General features: G+C 39.7%; 1 protein-coding gene across 2 annotated transcripts in view; it reads right to left on the bottom strand.

The window, feature by feature from the left end:
* Positions 1 to 6,886: 6,886 nt before the first annotated feature.
* xylt2 (xylosyltransferase II) overlaps positions 6,887 to 27,936 on the bottom strand; it is a 32,571-nt gene continuing 11,521 nt past the window's right edge. For both annotated transcript variants that reach the window (XM_053610202.1, XM_053610210.1), the window contains exons 3-11: positions 27,726 to 27,901; positions 26,215 to 26,417; positions 23,522 to 23,602; positions 21,094 to 21,310; positions 20,363 to 20,539; positions 18,328 to 18,575; positions 14,775 to 14,970; positions 13,420 to 13,753; positions 6,887 to 10,721 (exon numbers count right to left, since the gene is read on the bottom strand). In XM_053610202.1, the coding sequence (XP_053466177.1) occupies positions 10,399 to 10,721; positions 13,420 to 13,753; positions 14,775 to 14,970; positions 18,328 to 18,575; positions 20,363 to 20,539; positions 21,094 to 21,310; positions 23,522 to 23,602; positions 26,215 to 26,417; positions 27,726 to 27,901 (1,955 nt within the window). In that variant the 3' untranslated portion in view covers positions 6,887 to 10,398. The remainder of the gene's footprint in view (positions 10,722 to 13,419; positions 13,754 to 14,774; positions 14,971 to 18,327; positions 18,576 to 20,362; positions 20,540 to 21,093; positions 21,311 to 23,521; positions 23,603 to 26,214; positions 26,418 to 27,725; positions 27,902 to 27,936) is intronic.

The raw sequence follows: 27,936 nt of genomic DNA, 5'->3' as shown, positions 1-27,936 counted from the left end.
AAAGGGATATCTGAAGAACCCTTCTTTTCTAGATTTAAGAGTACACTACTGCTGATGTGATCTGTTCCCAGTATATCTATGTTAATGTTCCCGTCTATATGCCTTTATTTTCTTCCTTCCTACTGCCTGTGAACTGAGTGGGCAGATCTTGTTACAATGGATCAGGATGTTCACACAGCATTGCAACACAGCACTGTCTCACCAGTCATTTCCTAGACCTGTTAACCGAGTATTCTTTCTGTCCACCCACAGACATGCCAGGTTTTTGGGGGGGGGGGGGGTTTGAGAGCAAGAGAGACATATTTAAAGGTAGCATTCTCATTCTCACAATTTTCTTTGAAATTCTCATTAAGAGCCCCGATCATTCGAATGGAATCATTACATGAGTGTCACTGGAGTTAAGTTTATTATCATATCTCTTGTTCTTATTTCTAAACAAACTGGTGTATCTCTTCTCAACTTTGGAAAATAAAATAAGGCAACATGATGCCTATGATTATAGTCATAGGCGTTCTGGGGACTCTTATTCTGCTCTTTTACGGTCCTGGGCTTAACTCAAGGATCAGCACCGTGTAATTCAAAACAATATGTTTGCAATCCATTCAAGCTCAGATGGAAGCCTGTATAATTACAATTAGAGTAAGTAGTAGCATTCTCATTATCTTATTACCGTAATCAGACACCTCAATGATGAGTCTCTCCTGGAACATCCAAACCCGTGTTATATACATGTGTGATTGGTACAATAACAGCCCCTGAAGAAATCATCACTGAATGTTTCCTGTTGATCAGTATGATCACCATGTGGAAAAAATAGAGGCTGTTGGGATTGATCACACAAGGCAATCACTATTCATGATTTTCTGTTATATGCATAGGCTCAGCTTTCTACACAGTGATTACATACAACCGTCAGATCAGACGGCAGATCGTTTGTCATTCCTTATCCATTTCAGACATAACGCTGAAACCCAGTAGCTGTACTTGTATGAAGCTTGTTTTTGAGTTCTCCCCAAGGTGTGAAGTTATGACATCTAGTGGTGTTTGGCTTTGACAGCCAGTAACAGCCCACACAGTTCTGTGCTGTCAAGCTGCATACTCACTGTGAAGCCAGTGATGACAGTAGCAAGGAAGGAACCAGGGATGAATTTGCCCTGGTCAAACTGCACCAGTAGTGAAGTCTTCCCATCTGCACTACATCCATCCAAGATGGTCTATGGAAGGAGAAATAAGCCAGCCAGATTTTTATAACAATCTGAGAAAGACTGGCATGTATATTACATGTTATTAGTACATAATGTTATGTTGTGTGAATAAAAAGAATGAGATTTCTGTTTGTGCTGATTGTGTGAACAGATTAGCCAGTTTGCCATGTCTTGGGTGAAAATGGCTGAACATGGCAAGCAGGTTCCTCCCAGTGCTGTCATAGTAGTGACATAAATAGACACAAATTGGATGTTAACGTTTGTCATGGTCCACAGCCTACATTCTCTCTCTCTCTCTCTCTCTCTTTCTCTCTCTCTCTCTCTCTCTGAGAGAGAGGTTCTCTAGATAAGCATTTCACAGCAGGTCATGGCCTGGCTCAATGGGGGAGCAGGAGCCCTACGTGGGCGTGTTCTGGCACATGTTGCCATGGTTATGCCATCCACATGCAGCACCAGTGACCGGCCTAAGGGCTGAAGACGCTCTCACTGTTCTTCTATGACCTCTGAGAGTTGAGTCTCAACTCTTTGCAGCTTTATCTGCCAACGCTGAGACACTTTCCTCACTCAGAATTCTGACCCGGAATGTTCTTTAATCCCTGCATAGTGTAGGAGTTTCATTTCCTTTGTGTTTCTGACCATCGCCTGCAAGGAAGATGCGTTATTTTTAGCATCACTTCCGTTTTTGTTAGAACATGTGGGCACAATTCATGTGTAAACTGTAAACTGTTGAACAAGTGGGTGCAGTTCATGAATAAACTGTGATGGGGAGGGTGTGATTAAAGGCTGGAATTGTAAGATCACGTTCAATAGCTGTAGAACCAACACAAATTGGTGTAACTGGAGCAGGGGAGAGGTGCACTGTATCTGAAAACAGAAAGTTCCTCAAAAGGATATTGACTTTGAGTTATTCAATACCTAAGCTGGTCCTAATCACAACAGGCAACCAAGCACTATTCCTTTTTCATATGAAATGCATTGTAACACTAAATAGAAGTCCTTATCATGCACCTTGCAGGAGAACATATGATGGGGGGAGGGGAAGACGAAGTGGATGGTTACCATAGCAGCACATCAGTCTCCAGGCAAGACCTCCAGCACAGAGATTTCTGAATTTCAGCACTCCATCACATAAACATGACAAACAGGCTCCTTGAGCGGCAGATAACATGAACCATCACCTTTTTGGCTGTCTTCTATTAAAAAAAAATATCATTTTTGGGCTTAATGAACATCTGTGTCCTGTGTAATCCTCACAGATTTAAGTAATGGCTCATTATGCAGCACTGTATTCAGAAGCCACGTGGAAGCTAAACAGAAATGTTTGAAGAAAAGGCAACACTATGGACATTAACCCCCACCATATGCTGTGATCTAGCTCAGAATGTTAAAAACATAAATACTGCACAAAGAAATGTATTATATTCCAGTAAAGCCCAGCAGAAATGACTATGTTTGTCATTAAAATATCCTTTAGTAGAAAAAGGAGAGAGAACAAGCTGAACAATTTTTTAAAAAAATAGAAAACCTTTACTGTAATTCAAGACCGTATTTTGTAGTTATTATAAATTATCAGTCATAACCTATTAACTGCGTGCAGTTTGCAAATGCCTTTGTGTATATCTAGTCATCCATAATTCCTACCATCCTTGTCCTTGTGCAATGCATTGTGCCGATTTTATAGGGCATGCACATGCAGTTACGCATATTTATTACCCATTGCTCCGATGAAGAAAACAGGAGTGGCAGGAGGGAAAGCCCAGGGCCTTGAGCTCATCTTTATGTATTTATTTGATGTATAACTTGTAAATGCTGACAGACTTCAAGACTAATATTGCATATACAATACTATGCAAAAGTTTTAGGCATATGCAAAGAAATGCTGTAGAGCAAAGATGCCTTCAAAAATAATGAAATTAAATGTTTCTACATTAAAAAAGAAAAATACTATAAAGAGCAGTAAACAGTAGTAAATGAAACAAAGTCAATATTTTGTGTGACAAAAAAAAATACAAATAAAAATAGTAGTCTCAGGTACACTTAGTGCAGTTTTATAAGGAAATGAGCTTTAATAACTTTTATTGAGCATCTTGCAGAACCAGTCACGCTTGTTCGGGAGACTTTGACTGTTGCACTTGCTTCTTATTTTTGCACCAAAACCCAGCAGCCTTCATTGTGTCTTTTGTCTTAAAAGTGGTCTCAACATTTTTCCGTAACATTTCATTTTGTGCTAGAAAACTAATCTTTGGGAATCTAAAATGTTTTTTGTACTGAAATGTACTGATATTGTAAAAGTCATACAATAAAAAAAATCTATAACAAAGTTTGTGCTAAAAAATAGGGTGGCTAAAACTTTTGCACAGTACTGTATGTATATATAAAATCAGTCCAAACCTGAAGGACACAGTAGTACATTAGAATTTGTGTAACATTATATCAGCAGATGGCACTGCAGTCTCTCAAGGCTAATAAAGCATAACAACAGTGCTGAATAGCTTGGAAGCATGTTGTGGCTGTGCCTGGTCATTTACTCTGTTATAGTGAAACTAATGGTGTGGTTGATACAGCCTCGTGTCCATTCTTTTCATTAATACAACATTTTGGCAACAAAGATGTATTACTCCGAATGTTATCACCTCCACTGCATTTCCAAATGATCACCAGTGTGCAACAAAATTGTGACTCAGCTGCAAAATTTGTCTACATACATGTTATTTTAGTAGATTCACTGATATGATTTGTAAAATTAAAAGACCAGCTCATTGTGAAAACAAATACACAGTCAGCTGCAGGGCATGGAAACGAGATACTGTAATCATACAAATTGCCAAAATGGATGATCCAGTGGGTAAAATACACACTTAAATGCGTGAGGGAAATTCAGAGTGTACACATTAATCATCATATTTAGGTTCTAATATATGGTTTCTCTGGAAAGTTAATTTCTATATGCATTCAGGAAGAAAGGCCATTGGTGATTCCATACTGGAGGGGGGTACGGTAGTATGTTTGCCTCGGACCTCTGGGATTTGGGGCTCGAATACCGCCTCTGCCCCATGTGTGCAGAGTTTGCATGTTCTCCTCCAGGTTTCCTCCAGGTACTCCGGTTTCCTCCCCCAGTCCAAATACATGTGTTGTAGGCTGATTGGCATTTCCAAATTGTCCGTAGTGTGTGAATGGGTGTGATTGTGCCCTGTGATGGGTTGGAACTCGGTACCTTGAGTTCGATAGAGTTCTGAGTGGGATAGGCTCCAGGCTCCCACATGACCCTGTGGTAGGATAAGTGGTATAGAAAATGGATGGATGGATGGCTTCCATATTGCTGGACCAGTAATATACTGTATAACTATCCTCCCCATGTTGACTGTAATAACACTGTCACTGTTTGTTTCACATGGTAACGGTTACAGTAGTGTGCAATACTGTTACAGGTGCACCTCCACTTTACCTTTTTTGGGATTATCTCTTCTGTATTTAAGCTCCAGGGTCTCATCAGCTCCAGGGTCCCTGGTTTGTTCCTGAGCTCGGATTACCATTTGTATTGAGTTTTGTATGTTTTCCACATGTCCATCTGGGTTTTCTCCAGCTTCTCTAGTTTCCTCCCATCTCTGAAAAATATGCCAGTAGGTCAGGTGTGTCCAAAGGGCTGGTGTGGATGCAGGTTTTCATTCTAATCAAGCAGGAGCTACACCTGATTCCACCTGTTTAATCAGGTGATGTTGACTTTCAGTAGACTATCAGGTGTAGCTTCAGTTTGGATGGAATGAAAACCAGCTTTTGCTGGATAAGATTGGACACCCCTGAATGTGGTGGACTGGCTACACTAAATTGCACCTGTGGTGGAATGGCGACCCATCCAGGATGTATTTCCTAATTGTGCTTAGTGTTCCTGGGATAGGCTCCGGATCCACTACTAACCTGACTAGGATAAACTTCACTTACCCTTACCCTAACCCTGAGATGAATGAATGAATACTCCTACCCCATAAATAAAAAACAATCAAACAAACAAAACAAAACAAAAAAAACACATTTACCTAGGATTGACCCTTGCCTTGCTCTGCTGAGAAATCACTGATATTGTAGGACTGATGTTAGCTGACTTTTCAGCTATTATTGCTAGTAGTGCTTTTGACTTCCTCTCTTTTATTTCCTGAGGTTCAGAGTCATTTAACATTTCCAGAGTTCCCCCTACAAGCCAAATGGAATGGCTTCAATTAATCAGGAAAGACAGTTCTCAAATATTTCCTTCAAACTGCTCAATTAAATCCTTTGTCAGTGGCCTGATATATAACAACTTTTACCTACTGCTCTTACTGTCATTTGTCTTGTTTGAGCATCCCATACATCCACAGGCAACAATCCAACAGGAAAGAAAGAAAAACTCTACACCAACAGCTGTCTTGGTGTATGGCTTTCAAAATTCAAATATACAACTTTGGTAAACATTCACAAACAAGCTCTTCCCTCGCTTACACCTTACTCACCTGTGCTTTAAATTCCACTAGAAAGCAATATGATTAGGATACAGCATGAAGAACTCCACAGAGACCCATGCTGAGATCAAACTGGTAACCCTGGGTCTGTAAGATGGTAATGCTATCTGTGCCACCAGGAGAAAGCAAGAAAAACTGTATTTGCCAAATTCTGACTAAAGCGTCTCAGGCAAAAATGTTCAGGGATCAGGGATAACAGTGGAGAAGGAGGATGGTCACATTGGATGCATGTTCATATATTCTTTTCCCTCAAACACTAGGTTCAAACAATTTATCAGCTTGGAATCAGTGATCACCACATAACTGACAAAAAAAAATTGGTGCATGTCAAGATTCAAGCTCATGTTCTAGTGTCTTCATTTGTGATTTTTCATTTAACACAATGCAATATATCAAGATCAATATATGCACAGACTATTTTTTATTGAGACCAAACCTGTTATGTGAGAATATACAACAAATGGTCTTTATCAAAGTAAATGGAGCAAATACACAGAAAAGCACTTATACCAGATTAATCAATTTATATCTTGTTAGATTATGTTGACACTCTAAAGTTCTACACAGAGTGTAGAACCCAGAGTGTTACTCTCTTCAGAGACAGATAGCAGCCTTTAAGTATGGTATAATGCTTCATTAATGTAAGCTGCTTTGGCAGAGAATCTTACTTTAGTGGCTAAATCCACTCTGTGACTGCTGTTTGTTCCTCCTCCACTCTGTGCACTTTGATGGGTTTTGTACCTAAAACCACCCCTTGACCTTTTCTTTTTTTGTGTTGGTTATTGAATCCGTTTTCAAATCAATACCAGAATTTTTACATACCATAACACTCATCATTGGCTTACTAAAACTGGACTACTGAAGACTGGAAAAACACCAGGTGATGACTCCAGTTTCCTGATCCTGTGCCTGGTGTAGCCTCAGATTCCTGTTCTTGGCTGACAGGACTGGAACCTGAGGTGGTGTTCTGCTTTTGTAGCCGATCCATCTCAAGGTTTGATGTGTTCAGAGATGCTTTTCTGTCCACCACAGTTCTAAAGAGTGGTTCTTTGAGTTACCATAGCCTTTAGCCATAACCTCCATTAAGATATTTCTCCCCTCACTGGATATTATTTTGGTTTTTCACACCAATCTTTGTAAACTCTAGAGACCACGTACGTGCGTGTGCGTGTGTGTGTGTGTGTGTGTGTGTGTAGATTGCAGGAGCGCAGCAATTTCTGAAATGATCAAACCAGCCCATCTGACACCAACAAGCACGTCACAGTCCCTAAGATTGTGCTACCCAAAATAACAGCTCAATATGTTATTATTGCACTTTTTTCCATGGTCGATAATTTCTGCCTGCTCATCTAAATCCAGGTTACACAATACAAAGAATGAAGAAAGGTTTATATGTTTTCTAGGTACAGCAGGGACTTATTGCAGTGATCTATTACACAACGATTTCAATAGAGAACTTGAGACCTTTTCAGTAAACATCTAGAGACTCTGCATATAAATAAAATGATCTTGGCTTTATTAGGTTAAATTAGTGTAAAAGACCAGTGTGTCTTAGCCTAGGCGTACTTGCGTATTTTGTCATTGTAGACACGTTACCGTGACAAATGCTTTCACAATGGAACAAAAATGTAGATGCATATTCAGAAAAGATATTTACATCTTTACCGCAAGTCGTAAATCAAAGTATTTCCAAGTCGTTCAGACACAAACGTTAAAATGAAAACACTGAAGTCTGGAGCAAGGGATAGTTGAGGCAATAACGGCAAGCAAACAATCACAGTGTACCATTGAGTTCATATTTATTGTGCCTGGAACAGAAACATCTCTGCTCTTCAACTTCACCATATTTCTCCAAACACTTGTCTTGACAGTGAAGCGATCTCTGCCACTCAACACAATGTCTTTTAAAACTCTAGAAAACAACTCCAATCGAGGTCCCATTTCATGACACACAGATAATGCACAACAAGGTTCATGAAACATTAGAGTGAAGCAGTGATCCTGACATGACTAACATAAAAATATGACCTCCCTCTCCAGGAGGAATTATAAATACAAAAATAATCCATTGATTCTGACAATGCACCACTTTATATAGATATGTATGTATACATTTACACACACAGACCATTTATTGTTCTAAAACAATAGGCTTCTCTGAAGCAAGTGTGTAAAGACAGAAAGTCACAACCAATTGAAATATTAGTTTAGAAGAAGAAGAAGAAAAAAAACACTATTATTAACATTATTCATTATTGGCTTGGCAAAAAAAGCCAGTTTGACCGATTCAGTAATGCATCTCATAAGTGGACAAATCACAAGCCTGTGCTCCCAGAAGATGATGATTATGATGACATGTATAGGCTATTAGTTTTTATTCATAGCCGCCACTAGTGTTTTTTTTTTTTCCCTTCTCATTCCAACAACTAGAGGGAAAAATCCAAAACAAAAACACTATTGATTTCGCAAAAAAAATGTTTTTATTTGGTACGTTTATTTAAACAAAATGTAATCGGTGGCATGACACCTTAATACTGTAACTACAGTGCGTGTTACTCATTCTGAATGCCACCACCTGCTGCACTACACACATCAGGTTTCAGTAGTTGAATAAATTAGTATGCATGGATGATATACGGATGGTCTCTTCAGAACCAGAAACGTGCAGATCTGTGGAAACCCTGACAAAATCATTCAAATAGAAAAATGCAGCATAACTCTCCTGCTTACTACGTGCACTCGAGTCTCAAATGATCTCTCTTATCTGCGACGTAAAGAGAAAACACTGACCAAACGACTTGCTGACTTTTTGATGTGCCACTTCAGACATAATTACCAGGATAAGGATGATTACTATGGGCGAGTTGGAGTTTATATATTCTCGTTTGTGTTTGGATTAATGCGCTTAACTAGTTGGCCATACTTTATTAGATTACGTTGGCTACCAATTTTTAGCATAGTCATTCACACAATTGGACCAAATCATAGGTCAATTCATGACATTAGAACTTTCACTTGCCTGCTGGGCTAGCTAAAGGATTTATGATTTGTCCACCACTGGATTCCCAACTCAGAACCAAAAGCTTGTGCAAACATTGAAGAAAATTAAAATACCATATGACACAATAGGACAAATGAACAATGCCATACTTCATTGATACGCTTAACTGTTCACCATGAGGATGCACTGCATTGCAGGCTGAAACAGAAACCTATATGCACATAACTAAGATTTAGAAACAGTAATAAACTGTATTACTCAGGAGCTTCCTTTTATAACTCTGCAATAAAACGGGCACATACCAAGGTGCCTGTGTGATCGTCCGTGTCTAGGACAATGTGACCTTTAGGAATTACAGATAAGATGGCCAACGATCATGAAATAGTGGCAGATCTGGCCTTCATGGCATTTACATCTAGAGAGCAAGACAATGAAAAAGCTGTCTTTCCACTAATCATCAGAAGGGTCAGCTCATTCAGCTGCTAGTGATGCCACCCATGTGCTTGTGCAGCACCTTTAGCTTTTAAATGAGAAAAAAAAAATTCTAATAATAATAAAAACAACGCAGTGGTAAACTATATAAATCTATACAGCATCGTTGCAAAAGAAGCCATACCAAAAACACACATAGGAGTCAGTCACAGCATTACCAAACACATACACGCAACAGTTTTTTTTTCTTCTGATGGACGGATATTTGGTGGCGTTTGTTCGTTTTGCTCATTTCCCAAACTCTACACGATTCACATGGTGAAAGTGTGACTCTATAAGCAGCACTTGAAATATCCTTAAATGGACCCATTGATCATTTGATCTCCAGAGTGACTGCATAAGCTCCACCTAGTCTGTAATTCAGACAGTTCGCTTACAGTAAAGTGCACTTAATCAGTCGGCGTCTGAAGTTTGGATATCAAAACAATTTAAAAAAAAAATTTAATTAAATTAAAAAATTACAGGCTAGAATTTTTGCAGCCAGGGAACCCTGTAACACACATTAGGTCTTTGCTAACATTAGGTATAGACCTACTTGTTTTTGAGTTATTGAGAATGGATTAAAACCTACTTAATTCATCTAACCAATCAAACTGGCTAAGAACAATAAGAACACAGTTATAATGTATACAAACAGCTTTCATAATGGTGGGTTGTGATTTCCAACACAAAATAAAACAAAATAACAGAAGTGACTCACTGACCCCTGGCTACGCTTCACACACCTTAACTATGAGAACCACTGGGTTGCACGACTCCATAGACTGACCTTCAACAGGTAGTAAAACTTACATTAAAAAAAGGCGACAATTACTGTATACATAGAAGAAAATGTGCACTTTTCTGATTTTTTTTTTCTGAAAATAGGAGAAAAAAAGAAGAAAAAGTTAAAAAAAAATAAAATAAAAAAAAGAAGTTGAGGTTAAGGGCTTTGTATCATCAATCCAGTCAAATCAAGACTGCCTATGGACACACGTTTATGAACAATGATTCTCTAAAATTATAAAAAGTTCTCATGTGCAAATGTCAATTAATTCTTCTCTTAGATTGTCTCCAACACCAATCCTCAAGACAAAGGTGCCTTGAGCAGAAAACAGTGGGATGATCCGAGAGACCCATATTCCGTAAACATCACTCCCAGGGGCTCCTCCTCTCCCCTGTGGTTCACTTTAGTGTTCTCACCCTTGTTCAGTCCAAATCTTTCGGGCTACCTGATGCGGCCGTTGCTTTTGACCGCACCGAGTTCAGATTTGGGATCTGGGGACAAAGAGCTCCAGCTAGTCTTGGCACACAGCTGTACGCTGGGACAGAGGGAGGTCTGAGTGGAACACATACCTCCAGTTACCCAGAAGGCACCCACTAAGCTGTCCACCCAACCCTCCAGAGCCTTGCCCACCAGAGAGGCCTTCTTCTGAGACTCCTCCAGGGCAGACTCCATGGGAGGCAGCTTCAGAACTTGAGCAAGCTGCTGGAAGCCCTGGTCCAGGTAAATGTTGCCTGCAGGACCTGCATGCAGCCAGCTGTGTTCCTCTAACAGAGAGACAACAACCAGGAAAAGAGGTTATATGAAGTTGTGAGATGGAGAAAAAAAAATAGAACACAACTCAAAGGCACATATCTTGACAAACTTTTAAAAACATCAGTATATATCCGCTTGCCTGGGAAAAATTTTCACATGGACAGTTTTGAAAACTACAAGGTTTCCAGAACTGAAATATGTTTCTCTTTTGCATGCATTTCAAACACACGTCAAATTAATTTAAAATATGATTTACCCCAAAAGTGAAATGGGAGAAAATCACATTTGAAGATTACCCCGAGTTTCACAATCTACTTACAGAATTTTTTTTTATTTTTACAGAATTCCAAATTAACAATGGGAAACAAAACATAATTTATCATAATCATCATCATCATAATCCACCACCTGGGGTCAAAGTTCACAGCATTTAAACACAAGCCTTACTGATGTTTCTTCTGATTACAAACTGAACTGATTAGGACTATTGTCTGTTTCACTAAGGCACATATTTGTCCAACAACTTAATCAAATCGAGACATTCACTGGCTGAGAAAAGCGCACTTAACCAGCAAGGTTTTAGACATTTCTTAGGCAGACTGGCTGCATTTATCGAGGTGTTTTTTTGTAAACTGGCTTCTTCATATCCATCATAATCTTTGTGGGCAGATAGTCAAGGTTAGAAAGTAGCCCAAAGCCTAAAAAGTAGCCTTGTCATTTTTTTCTTAAAGTATAGATGCCAAAGCATACTAGGCTGCATTCACATTACAAGCTCCATTACACAAATCTGATTTTGTGCTCAAATAGGATCCGTCTACCTTTAATGGCACATAACTGTAACTGTCCGTATCAGTCTTTTAATGTAGATGCACCTGTCCCCTGAAACACTGTGTGCACGCACATGGATTTTGCACGACTCGCATGCGTCACGAACTACAATAAACATTTATGAGACAATCCATCATAGTAACATCAAAGCAACAAATGAATGCAATACTAGCCCAGGTCTGCATTGCAGTTTGCTTTGGAGGTGGGCGAACAGCTCGTCAGTCGTACTCGATCAGGTCGAGAAGGCGAAAAATGGCCAGATGGCTAGCTTTTGCAGCTATATGTTGGCAATGCTGCACCGAGTGATGTGTGGGTACAGGAGAGGAGGCAGCATTGGTAGGACTGCACTGTGGAAGAATTCACTATTTACACCTAAGAGTATGTCATTGGCATCGTATCCACATTGGTTTTTGGCCACGCTTTGCCATTTGCTTCAAACAGTATAATTAGTTTCCGCAGCAATCAATCCATTTCTTTAAATATCAAGTAAATCACCAATTTCCCCATCCTTCCACTGAATATAATCACTGATGCTACAGTTCCTGTCCTCCATTGTTGTTTTGCTGTGTGCTTCTGACACAGAACGATGACAATGACAGTGAAATGCACATTATGCTGCAATCGACTAAAGATAGTAACTTTCCAACCCCCGACTGGTGGGGGGGGGGTATCCTCAACCCTGAGTTCAACAAGTGATGTCAAATCAACATGGCAGCTTACAGCATGAAGAGTAGACAAATTAACACTTCTTTCCTCTAAATCAGTTATGCTGTATACAATATACTAATCTTTTCTTCAGATCAAATCAACATACAGACATATCTGCATATCTACTTATCAGATATGTACAATACCACATGCAAAAGTGTCTCAGGTCTGATTTGAGAAGATGTGTCCACACAGTCCAGAAAAATCAGATGTCACACACATTAGGGCAGAATATCAGATTTGGGTGATGTCAATCTGGTAATATGAACGTAGACTTAATGCCAGAAAACAACATTTGTTCCAAAATATGTTTTTTTTGTCGTCATTGTGGGCTGTTTTTACCTGCAGCAACATCCAACAGGTTTCCCCAGACCACCATACATATGTGCTTGTTGAATATCCCATTCCAAATTTATTCCCCACTTGATGTTAACATCCAATTCTCTGAGAAGGCCTTCCACAAGATTTTGGAGCGTGGCTGTGGGGATTTGCCCCTTCAGCTACAAGACCATCCCAAAACTGTTCAGTGGGTTGAGGTCAGGGCACTTGAGCTCAGCCACTCCAACCTTGGCAAACCATGTCTTTATGGATGTGCACAGGGGCACTGTCATGCTGGAACATGTTTCAACCGCTTCGTTTGAGTGAAGGGAAATCTTGATGCTACAGCTTACAAAGACATTCTAGACAATTGTGTGCTTCCAATGTTGTGGCAACAGTTTAGGGAAGGCCCACATGTGCGTGTGAAGGTCAGGTGTCCACAAATTTTTGACTAAAGTGTGTATCAGCGAAGCTCATTTTTATAATGGGCCCATATCTTTCATACATTAGGAATCTCAAGAGTTCTCGATGAAGAACATAAAATATTGAAATGTTTATCCAAAACATTTTTCTGTATGTGACAGACTATTCGGAATTTTTTTTTTGTATTTTACATTTATTCTAATAAGTCCTTATAACTGACTGATTCACCACTTTTTAAAATGCACACAAGAGAGATCTTATACAGTATAGGAGACTAACGGTATCAACTGTGGTGATGGACCCACCCACAGTAAACAGCAAAGACAATGTGGACTTATATCATGCCACACCTAATTACCTCAACATTACTTCAATATATATTGGCATTTAAACCGCGTAATTGTACAAGTTCTTTAACCTGAGCCCTCTCACCTTTGCGAAACGGCTCCTTTCCTTTAAAAGCCAGAGGCATGACCAGAAAGTGAGCTTCGGCCACGCGCTCCCATAGCTTCAGCACACGGACCGTCCATGCTCCCGGCCTGAGAGGACGCTGCAGCGGCGGCTTGTACTGTGTAAACTCCGCCTCTACATCCACGCTGATGTCGTAAGACGCTGCTACCACCTGAGCAGGATCAATCCACACTATGGTGGCTGTGAGGTTGGGGCCACGAGCCCATTTCTGCACCGCCACTGGCTCGTCCAAAGGGCCCATCACGCCACCAAAGTTCCGGAAAATTCTCTCCTTGGGGTCCCACTCTGTTCCCACCTGAGGGACGACAAGGTACAAAGCAGGCTTAACTTCCCCCCTACTATACTCATAAACAAATACTTGTTTAAAACCTATCTTCTTTTTTTAAAGGGAACATTTATGACTATAACTGTCAAACGTTTGACAGAATTCAGTATTTAATCCAATATAGCATAAAAAAAAAAAATACATGTTTAACAAACTGAGTGACATTTTAAGCAAAAACGAACCGTGGCATTAAAATGAAAATGTTAATAAAACTAAAAATGTTAACTACAAGAGACAATATTCTCCAATGTTTTACCTTCCAGTAAACAGAATTATGGGATTGCTGTGGATCTGGAGCAGGATGTAATTCAATCCTACCTGGCCAAAATAAAATTTAGAAACTGCAGCGTTCTAAACGGGGCGGCCTGTTTCTCAGTAGTGCGCAAATTATGTAAACCCAGGCCGCTGTGCATCAAATGCAAGTCAGGCATAGAGACGATATTTGAAAATCTCACAGTAACGATATTTATGGGCCTATTTAAGTCAGACTGGCCCAGTCATGGACGCCCAAGGATGTTTCTGGTCAGTCCATGTTCACTGGGAAGGTAATGCTAAACTCAGTCTTCCACAGATTTACCTGGGACCTGTGGAAACACTGATCTTGCACATAATAATAAAACACTAAGGATTTTTAAAAAAAAAAACAGCACTGTTGAATTCTCAAAATCTGATCGGTCAGAAGGTTCTATAACAGCATCTCTGTCTGTCTTATTAGATGCAGATGTTGTCGTTTCTACACAGGGACTCTACAATACAAGAGTTACAAAGCATGCGCAATTGTTTATTTAGCATTTTTGCAAAAAGTCCTCAATGTCAGTCAAAGGAAAAGCTGTTCCTTTACATTTTCAAACAAAAGAAAGTCTAAGGATGGGTAGTGTTGAGTGATAGGAAACAGACAAAGATACACCAGGGTATGGATAGTTCTGGGTTTGGAATAGTGCTAGAACAGATTGTATACTCCCATGCAGGTTTAATTACTGCCTTCTCTCACCTCAAGGTTCTTTAGCCTCTCAAACTCATTCAGGTTGCTCTCTAGCTGTAGTGTGGCCTGAGGTACAACCCACACCTCCAGCATTTCCTTCTTCCCAGATGCCATGCTCTTCGCCTCCTGGCGCACCAGGTAACCCTGGAAACGGTCATCATAGAAATAGAGGAGGACAGATACGGGGTATCCAACAGGCACAAACCTGTGGGAAATTTAAAAAAAGGAGCACATTTAAGGTCGGATCATGTCATTTTGGGTAACTAACAGAAACTCGTATCAAGAATTGAGGCTGGTTTCAAACAGCTACATGAACTATGTCACTGTAGGACGCGTGCAGGTGCGCACCAGTGCACCACACCGCAACTAGGCCCGCCATGTAATTACGTTATCGACTTAATGTACGACCCTGATAATTTTTGCTGACCTCATTATTGCCCATTGTGTTTACATAAGGATGAATGTCACCAGCATTTTAGCCCTTCACACTGCATGTCCCTGGTCTCATCTGCTCTATGGCTGTCAAATTAAAATTCGAACTTCGAACATTTGCAAGCACTAGCACCGATTTTAACTAAAACATACCGCTGAAAAAATTACACGCAAGATATTAACAATGCATTAATGTTTTCTGAAGAAGAAAAATCTAGAAAGAATAGTTCTGGTGTGGGAAACAATTCAGTCATAGACGATAATGTCGGAGATTCAGCCGCTTAATCTGAAGCTGAAGAGTGAATGAACACCGTTAAACTGAAGTGCTTTACTAGCGGGTTAATTAACTCACGCAAACGCATACACACCTATACACACACACACACACACACACACACACACGAGTACAGACATATACACTACATAAAGCTAATATTAAAATTGCTTCTGCACAAAATGACACGAAAGCACAAGTGAACTTAAACGCAAGTAAGACGCTAGGTAGAATGGTAAGTCATGTTGTGAATACGCTCTTTCCATAACAACGCACTACAACATGAACAAAGAAACAACTAAAGCATAAAGAATTCACAATACTGTACTCGCTGTATTGTTATTTCAGGAGATCAAGTTTTCACAAGGGCAGTTTTCACATGTTTTGTCGATACAAGTTTAGTATAGAAAACGTGAGAATATTTGGTTTAATTTTTGCATTTTCTCATCAACTAAAATGTGGCTGACTAATTGTTTGACGTTCCAATTCCAATAACTGAATTTTAAGACAAAAAGGATAAGAAGTTCATTTCTCGTTTAAAGGATGTACTTGCATTATTATGCCATTATATTATCATTCTATCAGTGGCATAAAATGGTCTTTAAATGACAATCAAAATGACATTTTTGCAATTATTTCTGGGAAAATATATTGTTCGACAAAAGTAGTTACCGTGACAGCCCTAACCACAACCTCTGCAACATGCAAAATGTTGTTGTGATTGAGTCAGCAGTAGTCACCCGTGATGCGTCAGAGAATGCTGTATGTCTTGGTCAGAGACGAGGGACCTCAATATTGCATTCTCTGACTCACACTGACTCAACTATAACAAAGCATGGCATGAAGTTTTTATTAGCATATTTTACTTATTTGAAACCCGAATTGGAAAGAACGTTCAGTCCTGTATGCTCTGAGGTACTGAAACTTGAATAAAACATTTATACTAATGGTAAATCAGTTCACAACCAAATTTATTTTTTGCAATTAGTTTTTTGTGCATTTTTTGAGGAAAATGACTTGAATTGGCAAAAGTACAATTGCACAAAATTATTTTGCACGATCTTTCGCAGTGATGTTTGTTGGTAAATGGGACCTTATAGATGTACTCATGTTCGATGACCGTGAATCGAAGAGGGTTTTGACTGAATGTTTGTTGTGATGATGTCACATGATGCATCTTCTCCCAAATATGCAGTAATTTTGAAAAATGGCAAACTGCTCCGAATATTGCGGAGTTTGCTTGATTTTGCGCTCATTTCTGCAATTGCAAAATCCCGAAATCCTGGAGGGACTGGGTATCATCTTGAAATATGGGCAAGAGCAGCTTCAATTTGAATACTTATGTAATAACCTATTCAATTAAAACAAAAAAGCCTGAAATTTTGCTAAATTATTTGCTTTGGCATAATGCAAAAATAAACAGAATTTAAAGAAAATTACACATAAGCCTGTTTGGATCAAAGTATGAATTGATGCTGTGGTACTGTTGCTTGTCTACAGAACTAACTCATGAGGCTGCTGGATTGCAAAAGTTGAGCATGCTACTGTGTGTGTTCAATCGCTCAATTTTCTTTCCTGACAGGAAAGCATTACTGTGGATGAATAAATAAAAACAAAGCTGAAACATTAAACTTCATAATTATTCATCAATTTTATGATTTTTTTTTTTAACAGAGTTAAAGCTTTACCAAGGCTTAGTGTTATGAATGCATAAGGTAGCACTACTGCTAGTGTTTGCTCCATCCGAGGCAGTGTAGCTCGCAAATCAATATTAAATTGAATTTACAGCATTTATTCAATAAGCGGTCTAGTTTTAGTTAAAAAGTGAAATGTCTGCTCTGACTATGGCCGAAAAAAAAGAAGTTATAGACTCCATGAAATAGTTTCTTAGCTGTGACTTGATTCCATATATTGACATAGAGCAAACAGAAATACACTGGAGAACATAACACTGTGCCATTTGTGTGTCTATGTCGGCGCCTACTGTATGCGTCACATTCCGGCTTGCCACTGGATGATCACATCTTGTCCACGCCTGCTCCAGCCTTGTGCAATAGGATTGGTTGGCTGCATGTATCAAAAGTGTACTTAAGCCTCGTCACTCTCCATCCCGTGGCAGACCATTGCCGTTGCTTTGTGTAGTGAGAAGTGCTTTTCGTATGTTGATTTTGCCTGTGTATGACCATCTGCCTGTTATTGACTTTATGCTCTGCCCCATTAAGAATCGAGTGGTACACTTGTGTATATATGTACATATTTTTTTTGTTAACCAACACACTAATAGTCACCTTTGTAAATAGTTATTGTGCGTTGCGGCCCAATCTAGACCGGGTAGTAACACATAGTTCCTTCTGAAACAGAAAGTAAGAGTGAAGAACTGTCGTTTTGAACCGCTTGCCTGGCTTACACAACAGCCAATAGCACTCGAGAAGCCAAACAAACCTGACGGCACCTTAGAGAGCTAGCTACATATGGAGAACAGTGAAAAGAATAATGAGAACCTTTTACTTATTCTGTACGAGTATAATATTGTGCAGGAAGGCACACAGCCAAAAACACACCAACAATCCATGGGCTGAATACAAGCTACTACTGTAGAGTAAGACCCACCTCAGGGGGGTCTGGACATACAGGATAGTACTAGAGAGCATTGATTTGGACAATCATGCCTAGGTATAAATCATTTTTTGGTTTCCCCCGAAGTGATCAAACAAAAGGACTACAAAGTGAAAAACTTTCTAAAGCCTTTTTTTTTTTTAAAGCTATACTACTGTATGGATGTCCATAACACTAAACACCAATTTTGATTTCAGGAGCACTTTAAGTAGCTCGGAGTTCGTTGTCTGGGAGTCTCACCTGCAGGCCTCATGCATGGTTTTCTGACTGATGAGACCAAGTCTGAAGAAAGACATATAGGCTGTGAGTGCCACGTCGCTGAGAGTACCCACACCCTCCTCACGCTCAAACAGGCTTTCCCAGTAGGCCTTGAGTGCCGCAGTGCCTGGAGGGTAGTGCCCATACAGGTGGCTATCAAGAATATCAATGGCCTCCTGGTTGACTGTGGATTCAAATTTGCGGGCGAAGAACGTGGGCCGTGTCAGCTGCTGCAGGGGGAAAAAGACAGCAGTGTGCGATCAACAACATTTCACTACTAAATGGAATCTTAGATACATAATAGGGGTGTAACAATTCGATTCATGATACTGGCTTCATGTTTCGAATTCTCAGAATATTTTCAACAAAATTTAAATGAAGAAAAATGATTGACTGAAAAAAACTCATTTTATTATGATTAAATCACTGATTTATCATCTCTGATCATTAAACACAGATTTAATATTGTAAACAAAATGCAGTACAGGTTCATATATCCTAAAAATAAATAACTATAAATTCTTCCAGAAATTGGACTGAATAAGCAAAGTCTCAGACCTGCGGAAAATGATCGATTAAAAACACAACGAGCTCCGCAGCATCGTCCGAGGTGTGCAGAATGGGACCTCTGGTGTTCAAACAGCATAATTGCATTAGATGCATAATTACTAGAATGCTGATTCCCCTGATGTGAATTGCACATTCCCACGACATCAAATTTTTGCATTACAACCCTATTAAATAATCTAATAAGAAAACAGCATGCACACCCTACAATCGTACATGTACAATGTTTACTATCAAGTTATAGTTGCTATGTGCTTTTCCGCCAGAAAGTACAAGTCGGATGGGCAAAATTAACCGTGATATTTTACACTAGCGTGCAAGCTATGCCATAATTAAATACCTGTGGGGAACTCGGTGACCTTTCTTGTCCATGTACCATGTGAGCCACTGCCTTCTCAAGCATAATCATTATAGAATCATCCTGATTCAAGTGTCTAGCAATTTAAGTAGTAATACTGATTGCCAAGTTACATTCTTGAAAAAATTTGGCCACATAAAATTTCAAACTGTTCACTGTGTTTGCATCGCTCTGGATAAAGACATCGTAAATGTTCCCTACACAGGGTATAACAACATAATTTAGCCACAAACACAAATGCACAGCTATTTTTGTTCCAGATTAATGTCATCTGAAAGTTTTCACACTTTGTCTTTTTAACTAAGATCAAATTATTGGCAGGCTTGGCTTCCTTTGGGCCGCTTGCCGCCAGTAAAACTGTCACATCTTCAACAGTGCATGCTGTGAGAGGGACACGTGGTGATTATAGGATGCATGAGGGAAGGGAAGAAAGAGGAGTACAGGAGTGTGATGGACAGCTTTGTTGGCTTGGGTAAAGATAATCACGTCCAGCTTAATGTCAGTTAGACAAAAGCGGATGGTGAACTCTCCCCCCCCCAAAAAAAAAAAAACCTCCACCACCCATTTCCATCTATGGAACAGATGCAGAGTGCATGTATGTGACATAATTCAGAGACGCTCCTCCAGCTGTTCCAGCAGACCACAGTAGCCAGTGTGCTGTTCTTCATAGCTTCATACTGGGGTGTGAGCTTAACTGATGAATCTTGTCATGATGGAAGCGCATAGCAAGACAAAAGTTGCACTCTATGGAGATGCTAATGGAGAAGAGGATGATGTACTGGACTTTAATTCTTGCTAATGTCAGTCCACTAAAGATATTACTGGAACAGCTCAGGACCACTTTTCATCCCACGGTGCATTAGTCCAAAAAGCTCTCAGCTATTCTCATTCTTGATGCAAATAAGTGATGCCACTGTTACTACCCCGGTTGGCTAATATACATCTATCCACTGTTGCAGTTTGTAACATTTTCAATGCTTATGAAAGTGCAATATAAAATACTTAATTGTATACCATAGTGCCATATTTCTGTGATGTTTTCTTCATTCAACAAGCACAATACTAATGGTATTCTACTTTCACCACACTGACCTGAATTCGGATGAGATCGGCAGGTTTGAAGTCATTGGGAGAGCATCCGCACCAGTCCACTATATGCTTGTACTGGCACTTGCAGCCCAGCTTGCGGTTCCAGTTAGTAACTCGCAGGTTGTTGTCCACTAGCGTGTCGCACATGTGGCTGTTGCCCAACACTGTGTGAAAGAAAGACTGAAAAACCAAAGAGGCAAGATTGGAAAGGGTTAGCTTTGGCTAGTTGCACTCTAGCCTATAAAATGAATTTGAAAATACACAGAGAAAGAAACTTGGAGCCAGATATGGAATTGCTATCAGGACGAATGCATACTTTCTCTATACTAGCACAAGACCTCAGTAAATTTGTGATTTGAGATTTCTCATTTTCTTCTGTAACAAACTATAATATAAAGTAAGCTTTACCACACCGTGTTCTGCATAAAATCTACTACTTGCTGTGGCATTATTGCATGTAAATGCTACAACTTTAAGCTGAATGTTAAACAATGAATACTGATGTATTTAAAGTCTATACTGAGAAGTCACACTACTGTAGCTTGTATACAAATAACTGTGGTGCAACAGGAATGACAAACAGTCAGGCTACTGAATGTAGCACGCAGCTTAAGATGAAAACGTTGCACTGGTAGTGTATTTCTCGAGCACCCAGTTCAACAGACTGCACTTTTTAAACCGAAACAGCAGCTGAGTTTTTAGTTTTATTTTTTCAGTACGAAAGACTAAAGCACCTCGGCAGGGAGCAGGGCGTAGGTGTAGAACTGCTTCAGCCCAGTGACCAGCTCGTCCTTGGAGCTGACCACATACTCCACAAAGCGGCGTGTGAGTGAAAACCAGTCGGAGCCACCAGACACCTCCAGGCCCTCTGGGATGGTGCGCTCGCCCAGCCGCCACATGTGATTATCACACTCGTGGAAGAGTCTGTCCAGCCCCTGTTTCTTAATGAACCTTGTGAACAGGCAGAGATGATACAGATTAACAGAGCCACATTTCGCTGTACTGAGAAAAGAACAGAAAACATGCTGACTTCAAACTCGCTTACAATGGAAGTCTATAGGCAGTAGTTGAGCTGAATAAATGATTAAAATATGGCAGAATGTAACAGGAAATCTAAAACATTACAACTATACACTCACAGGGAACTGTGTACACTCACAGGGAACACCTGTACCCCTGCTAATTCATGCAACTATCCATTCGATCAATCACAGGGCAGCAGTGCAATACATCCAACCATGAAGACCAGGTGACGTTTTCCCATCTTCAACGGTGCGATTTTGTTGATTCCTCAGATTCCTGTTCTTGACTAACAGGAGTGGATTCTGATCAGGAGTGGATTCTGATCAGGAGTGGATTCTGATCAGGAGTGGATTCTGATCAGGAGTGGTCTTCTGCTGTTGTAGGTTTGACGTTTTGAGCATTCGGACATGCTTTTCTGCTCACCATGGATGTAAAAGATGGGTTATTTAAGTTACCATAGACTTCCTGACAGCTCAAAGCAGTCTGGCCATTCTCCTTTGACCTCTCTCATCATCAAGGTGTTTCCACCCACAGGTGTTTTTGGACCGTTCTGTATAAACTCTAGACACTGTTGTGTGTGTGAAAATCCCAGGAGCTCAGCAGTTTCTAATATACTCAACCCAGACCGTCTGTCATGGTCAAAGTCACTCTAATCACATTATTTTCCATATTGTGATGTTCGATGAACTCTGAAACCGGAGCTCTTGACCTGTATATGTATGATTTTATGTATTGCATTGCTGCCACATGATTAGCTGATGAGGAGTAGTAGACCCTACTTCCAAACAGTGGAACAACAGAGTAAAAGGTAATTTGAATACTTATGCCGTACCAGAGGTTTTGTAGTATCCACACACCATCAGACCCGCACTTGCTTGAATACTACATTAGTATCACATAACCACTCTCTATAAAAATGCAGTCCCACCTCTAAAATTTCAACTTAGACGAACTTGAAGCTTCATTAACAGACACCTTTAACTGAAGAATTCATGAAAGCACTTAAACATTTTGCATTAAAGTTTAGCGACTTCCCTAAAAGCTCCCCTTAGACTTTCGAATACATTGGTTCCCTTTTCTATTTCCTGTTTTTCTGTCAAGGGAAATTTTTTTCCTCCCCATGGAGATTCTTGACCAGGGTAATCATGATCACAATAGAGTAACAGAGATTAGGTCATAAAACACTGACTTACTGTTTAAAATCAGAGTTTCCAATCATGATTATAAACTTTTTATCCAATGGTTACCGTCATAGTTGCAATGAACTACTTTTTCTGTTAACTTTATGTTACTATATTACAGTAGCATAAAATGCACCAGCATATCCGCATATGAAAATTACATTTCTATAGCACAGAGAGGACCTAAATGTCTATAAATACAGTATATAAAAGCTATTACTGAAAAAAGTAAGCTACTGGACAGGAAACTATGCGCAAGAGCAATAAATATATATATAAAAAAAAAGTACTATTCTGAAGTAATGCAAGTGTTGACATTTCATGTTGACTAAGAATGATTGAAATGTGATGATTCAGCAATTATATCCAGAAATTAACTGAGAACTAATGGTGTGTTTACTGATTAGCAGTATTTATATGGAAACGTAATTGTGGCTCCTGAGTGACGCAACAGAAAAGCATTCACCCCATCACCTATTGGATCGCGAGTTCGAGTCCCGAGCCCAGCATCCGTGGCTGGGACCCCAAGAGAGCCAAATTGGCCTTGCCCTCAGGGAGGGAGAGTGGCATCTCTCTCCCCATCAATCACAGTGGCCATGTGAACTCATGCATGTGGAATTTAGCAGATAACGCTTTACTCCGAATATGTTACACCGCTGCATGAGCAGCAGTTCAAAAAGATGCGATCAAGTGGCTTCACGTGCCTCGGAAGATGCACGCGATAGCCTTCTCCCTCCCTAGTTGGTAGCTGATGGGGTGTGACGTGTGACGGGCTGAGCTTCCTGATGGGTGGGAATTGGCCATACATAAATTATGGAGAAAATCTGGGAAGAATGTGACATCCCTAGCTTTGGGATTCTAGCTTCTAACAGAATCTAGTACATGGTTTTATACAGATACTATCTGCATGTTTGAGAGGAAAGAAATAAAAAAAAAAGAAAAAAAAAGAAGCAGATACCTTGCATTCTCTCTGCCATGAGACTTCAAGAAGTTCTTGTCACGGTTCTGTGAGAGGAAAGCCACCAGCTCATCGTTGGTCCTGTTTCAGAGCGATATGAGAAAAGAAAGAGGGATGGAAGGTAAGAGAGCTGACTAGAAGGTGAATATGATGACTTCCCCTAAATGGATTTATCCTCTGCTGACAGGATTTAGTGCTCATCAATGTCTCTGTGTGCATCGAGCTAGAAATGTCTTTTTTTTTTTTTCTTTTTTTTTTTGAACAGCAGTCGGCTGTGGGGATTATATCACGCTCCGGAAAGCCTCTGATGTGTCTAGGGGGAAAAAAAATAACTAAACCGAAAGAAATATTACATATACATTTTATTTCAAAATAAAAAAAAAAGCGCCTTTCATGACACCCAAAGTCACTTCACAAATACAACATGCAAATACAATTCACAAAACACAAACATTATTATAAATACACACACACTTCACTATATTATACATAAAACACATTATAATGAAGTATTATTATGTAACAATCTTACAGAAAATATGCAAGCCTGAAGAGGTGAGAAATCTTGAAATGGATTCACAGTTGCAATGTGATGGGGAAGTGAACTCCAGCGCTTAGGAGCAATATGACTAAAGGTTCTTCCAGCCATGGTGGTAAAGTTCATGTCCGGTATTGCTAGTAGACCTGCTGAGGAGGATGGCATTTCTCCAAGAGGTTAGTGAGGTAAGTGGGAGCATAATTACGTAGGGCCTTAAAACGTGAGAAGCGGAATTTTGAATTTAATTCGATAGGGAACAGGAAGTCAGTGAAGCTGGATGAGTAGAGGTGTTACATGGCTGGTTGATTTGGAGCATATAATGACCCTTGCTGCAGAGGTTTGGATTATTTGGAGCCGGTCGAGTAGTTTATTAGGGATGCCACGACAGGATGGAATTGCAGTAGTCAATGCGGGATGAACGAGGAGATGATCGGTGAAATGTGAACTGGGGAGAGATCTGCCAGCTTCACTGCACAACAGCACAAAGAGAGCTTTCACACCAATGCATCTCATGGCTAAGAGCTTCAGCCATAAAATACCCCTGCGCTTCCTTTTCAGAAATATGCCTCACCTGTCTAAAGAAAACTTCCACTCACTGAATTCCAGAGGAGTCCGTAAGGACTGTCTACGCTACTTAAACGCCTATTATATACAATATACATCATAGAAAATGTTTGTATGAATTCCTTAAACTCACTCTAAATTGTTAAAACAAGGGAGCTGAAAATCCCATTAGAAAATCTGAAAATGTGACCTGCGGGTACAAGCGTCGCAAAATAAAAGAGCCAATCATGTTCCAGTATGCAAATGCAGACTATGTAACAATGGTAACAAGCATTAAAAATATTATATAAATAAAATTGAATTGACCCGAGTAGAATGTATGGGTTGGGTTTTTTTTTTCCTTTCTGAAATTCGCATAGAATATGTTTGTTTTTGTTTGATGAGAATCTGCTGTTTACATTTAGGCCATTTAAGCTTTTAAGTTTAAAAAAAAGTTTGTTTTTGTGTTGTTTTAGTATTTAATATAAGATTTATTGTTAAAATATAACATACCAACAAGGTGCCATTTCTGGACCAATGGATTAACATTTTGTTAGCTAGCATTAACAATGTGGCACTTTTTTTTGTTATTTATTTAGTTTGTGGCAATGGACATAATGATATATAAAAAATTTATATAGCACATAACATATAACCTCCACATTAAAGATGTAGTCAGTGATAGTGTGCAATATGTTCCCTGATCGCGATTTTAAAATATCGAAATAAACGATGTCCACAGCGTGAAAACAGAAGAAAAAGGAGTGGCTACCGGTACTGTTTTACTATAGTGAACTAAAGCACAACAACAACAACTACAGCAGACAATATAGAGTAGATTAGTGACAAGCCAGCCAGCAGATAATAGTGAGCAGCTTAGCAACAAGCTAGCTGGCTAGCGTTAGTGATAACGCTAATGTTGATGATTAGCTTCTCAAAACAGTGATTAGTATGTTCAGTGTTATAGATTTAACCAAGTACTGTGTCTGTATATTAACTGATCTAAAGCCAATACTGCTATAAACTCATTTAAAAGTAGAGAAAGTGGTTTTTACACTGCTCACAGTGTGAGCGGCAATGTCGATTTAAAGTCACTCTGTAAATGGGGAAGGCCCTGGTAGCAGAGAGGACAACCCTAAGTTGACGAGTAGAAGTTTCAGTGTTTTTTCTTTTAAATCAGTTATACATGAGGAATTACAAGTTCTTTGTAACTGCAACTTCGCCTCGAATGCAGTTCGAGCACTTCAAAGCTACACTACACTCATTTCGGATGGGGGGAAAAAAAACAAAAAAAAAAAAACCACACCCATAATTCCCACCTTCTGATTGGGAAAAGCAGTTTACACCAACCTCTGAGTTGGAATTACGAGTTTGGTTTTTTGGGAGTTTTCCAACAGCCCCAATTTATCCCATTTAACATAGCCTGGGGCACCACAGACACCAGCGCTTTATCTCTGAGCACATATTCGATTGACAGCTTCCAGAAAGTTAGGTGAACTTTGCAAAAAAGTACAAAATGTGTTCAGATGTCAAAACAAAATCAATCACTGATTATACCTTTCGAAGAATCTAATCCTTAAAACATTTGTGCAGTGTGTGCTTGGTGACTGACCTGGTGGGGAAGTCTGTGGCACTGAGGTTGATGAAGTAGTCCCATTTCCAGTCGAGCATGGACAGCAGGTCCTGCATGCAGCGCAGGTAGGCCTTTAGCAGACTGGCCCCGCCCCAGATAGTGACCATGCGCCAGGGGGTGGCCCTCACGTTGGAGTAAAGCTCAGCCATGTGCACAACTTCACGATGCAGGTAGTTGGAGCGCTGCAGGAGATACGGCGGTTAGACATGGTTGCGTAGTGCACTCGGCATGCAGCGGTGCTTACATCTGCTTCAACTTTTCTGTGGTTTCAGAACATGCAGCCCACTCAGACACTGCTTTTTTTCTGCTGCCAGAAAGTAGTCAGCTATCACTTGCTATCTAACAGCCTTTTTCAAAAAATTCTACAAAGCAGCAGCCACTGATACTCAGATTGAAAACTGTATAGTTAAATCTGTATCATTAGAAGCCTATATACTTTACACTACAAAAGGTAGGCATAGCTTGGTCCTTGCTGAAAAAAAGAAGAAGAAAAAAAAAAAAACCCCACAGATCTTAATACAGCCGTCCTACTAGCTACATGTTAATGGTGTAGAAACAGTAGGCCTCATTTATCAAGCGGGATATGAACTGATTTCATTCGTAAAATTGTTCGTACGAGCATTTTATTACATTTTGAAAATCTATCCTTTTCATGCTCCTGAGTGTGTGTAAGTTTACACATAAGAAAACCAACTGATGTAAACCTTGACATGATGACCGACTTCAAATCATATAATTTGCATGGATTACTGCTCTTTAATAAATATGGAATACACTGTCGCTTAATTTTGTTCCATTTACATCATTTAGCAGACTCACAGAAGTGCTTTGTCATGCTAAGTCACAAGGTCAGGGACGAAGACTACCACTGAGAATATTTTGTGAAAACCAGTCATTTTATATTATTGACAATAATTGCAAATTGAATTTTTTTTTTTTTTAAATAAACAAGCCGAGCCAATGCAAACCCATAAGCTATAACCAAATGCCTAAGCTAACTGAAGAGTTGGTGCTCGCTTATAATAATAATAATAATAATAATAATAATAATAATAATAATAATAATATATATTATTAAATATTTTTATGGCATAGAAGAGAGTCAAAATACTTCCACTTCTGTTTTTCAGGTTTCACCCTGATCTCCCTAGAACCGCGAGAACTTTGAAAAAGCAGCTGGCAGACAACAGTATACCAAGGTGCAAAAAACAGATGTCTCCATAGCAATGAACCAGGAACTCCTAGACCCGAAACTACTGCACATCTATTTCTCTCTGTGAGAACCGCAGATTTTCTCTGACACTAACTTTTCAACTGGGAGGTGCTCTGAAAGAACCTTACATCCATTCAGGTACATATAAACAGTCACTAACGTCTAATTCACTATTTTATTGCCTATCTATCTCAGTGTAGCAATGAAGACAGCTGTTCTGATTTCAAGCAGCAACTTCTTCAAAACAGAAAATGGGGAATAGAACCGGAGAACTTACTTTATCCACATGGATGTAGTAGAAATGGTCTTTGTGATAAATGGCTTTGAGGAGCCGCTTCAGCTGCCGCACGGCGCGACCGTGAACCATCAGCACAAACGCCACCCTTACTGGGTTCTCCACTTTGGACAAATCGCTGTCTATAATGTCAGCTTGCTGGCCGGCACTGGACAGGACTATAAGACACAGAATCCAACAGAAAACTATTGTA

This window comes from Ictalurus furcatus, chromosome 2, assembly GCF_023375685.1.
Source record: "Ictalurus furcatus strain D&B chromosome 2, Billie_1.0, whole genome shotgun sequence".
Classification (NCBI taxonomy): Eukaryota; Metazoa; Chordata; class Actinopteri; order Siluriformes; family Ictaluridae; genus Ictalurus; species Ictalurus furcatus.
Note: the sequence above shows the minus strand (reverse complement) of the source record. Positions and strands in the feature narration are given on the sequence as shown.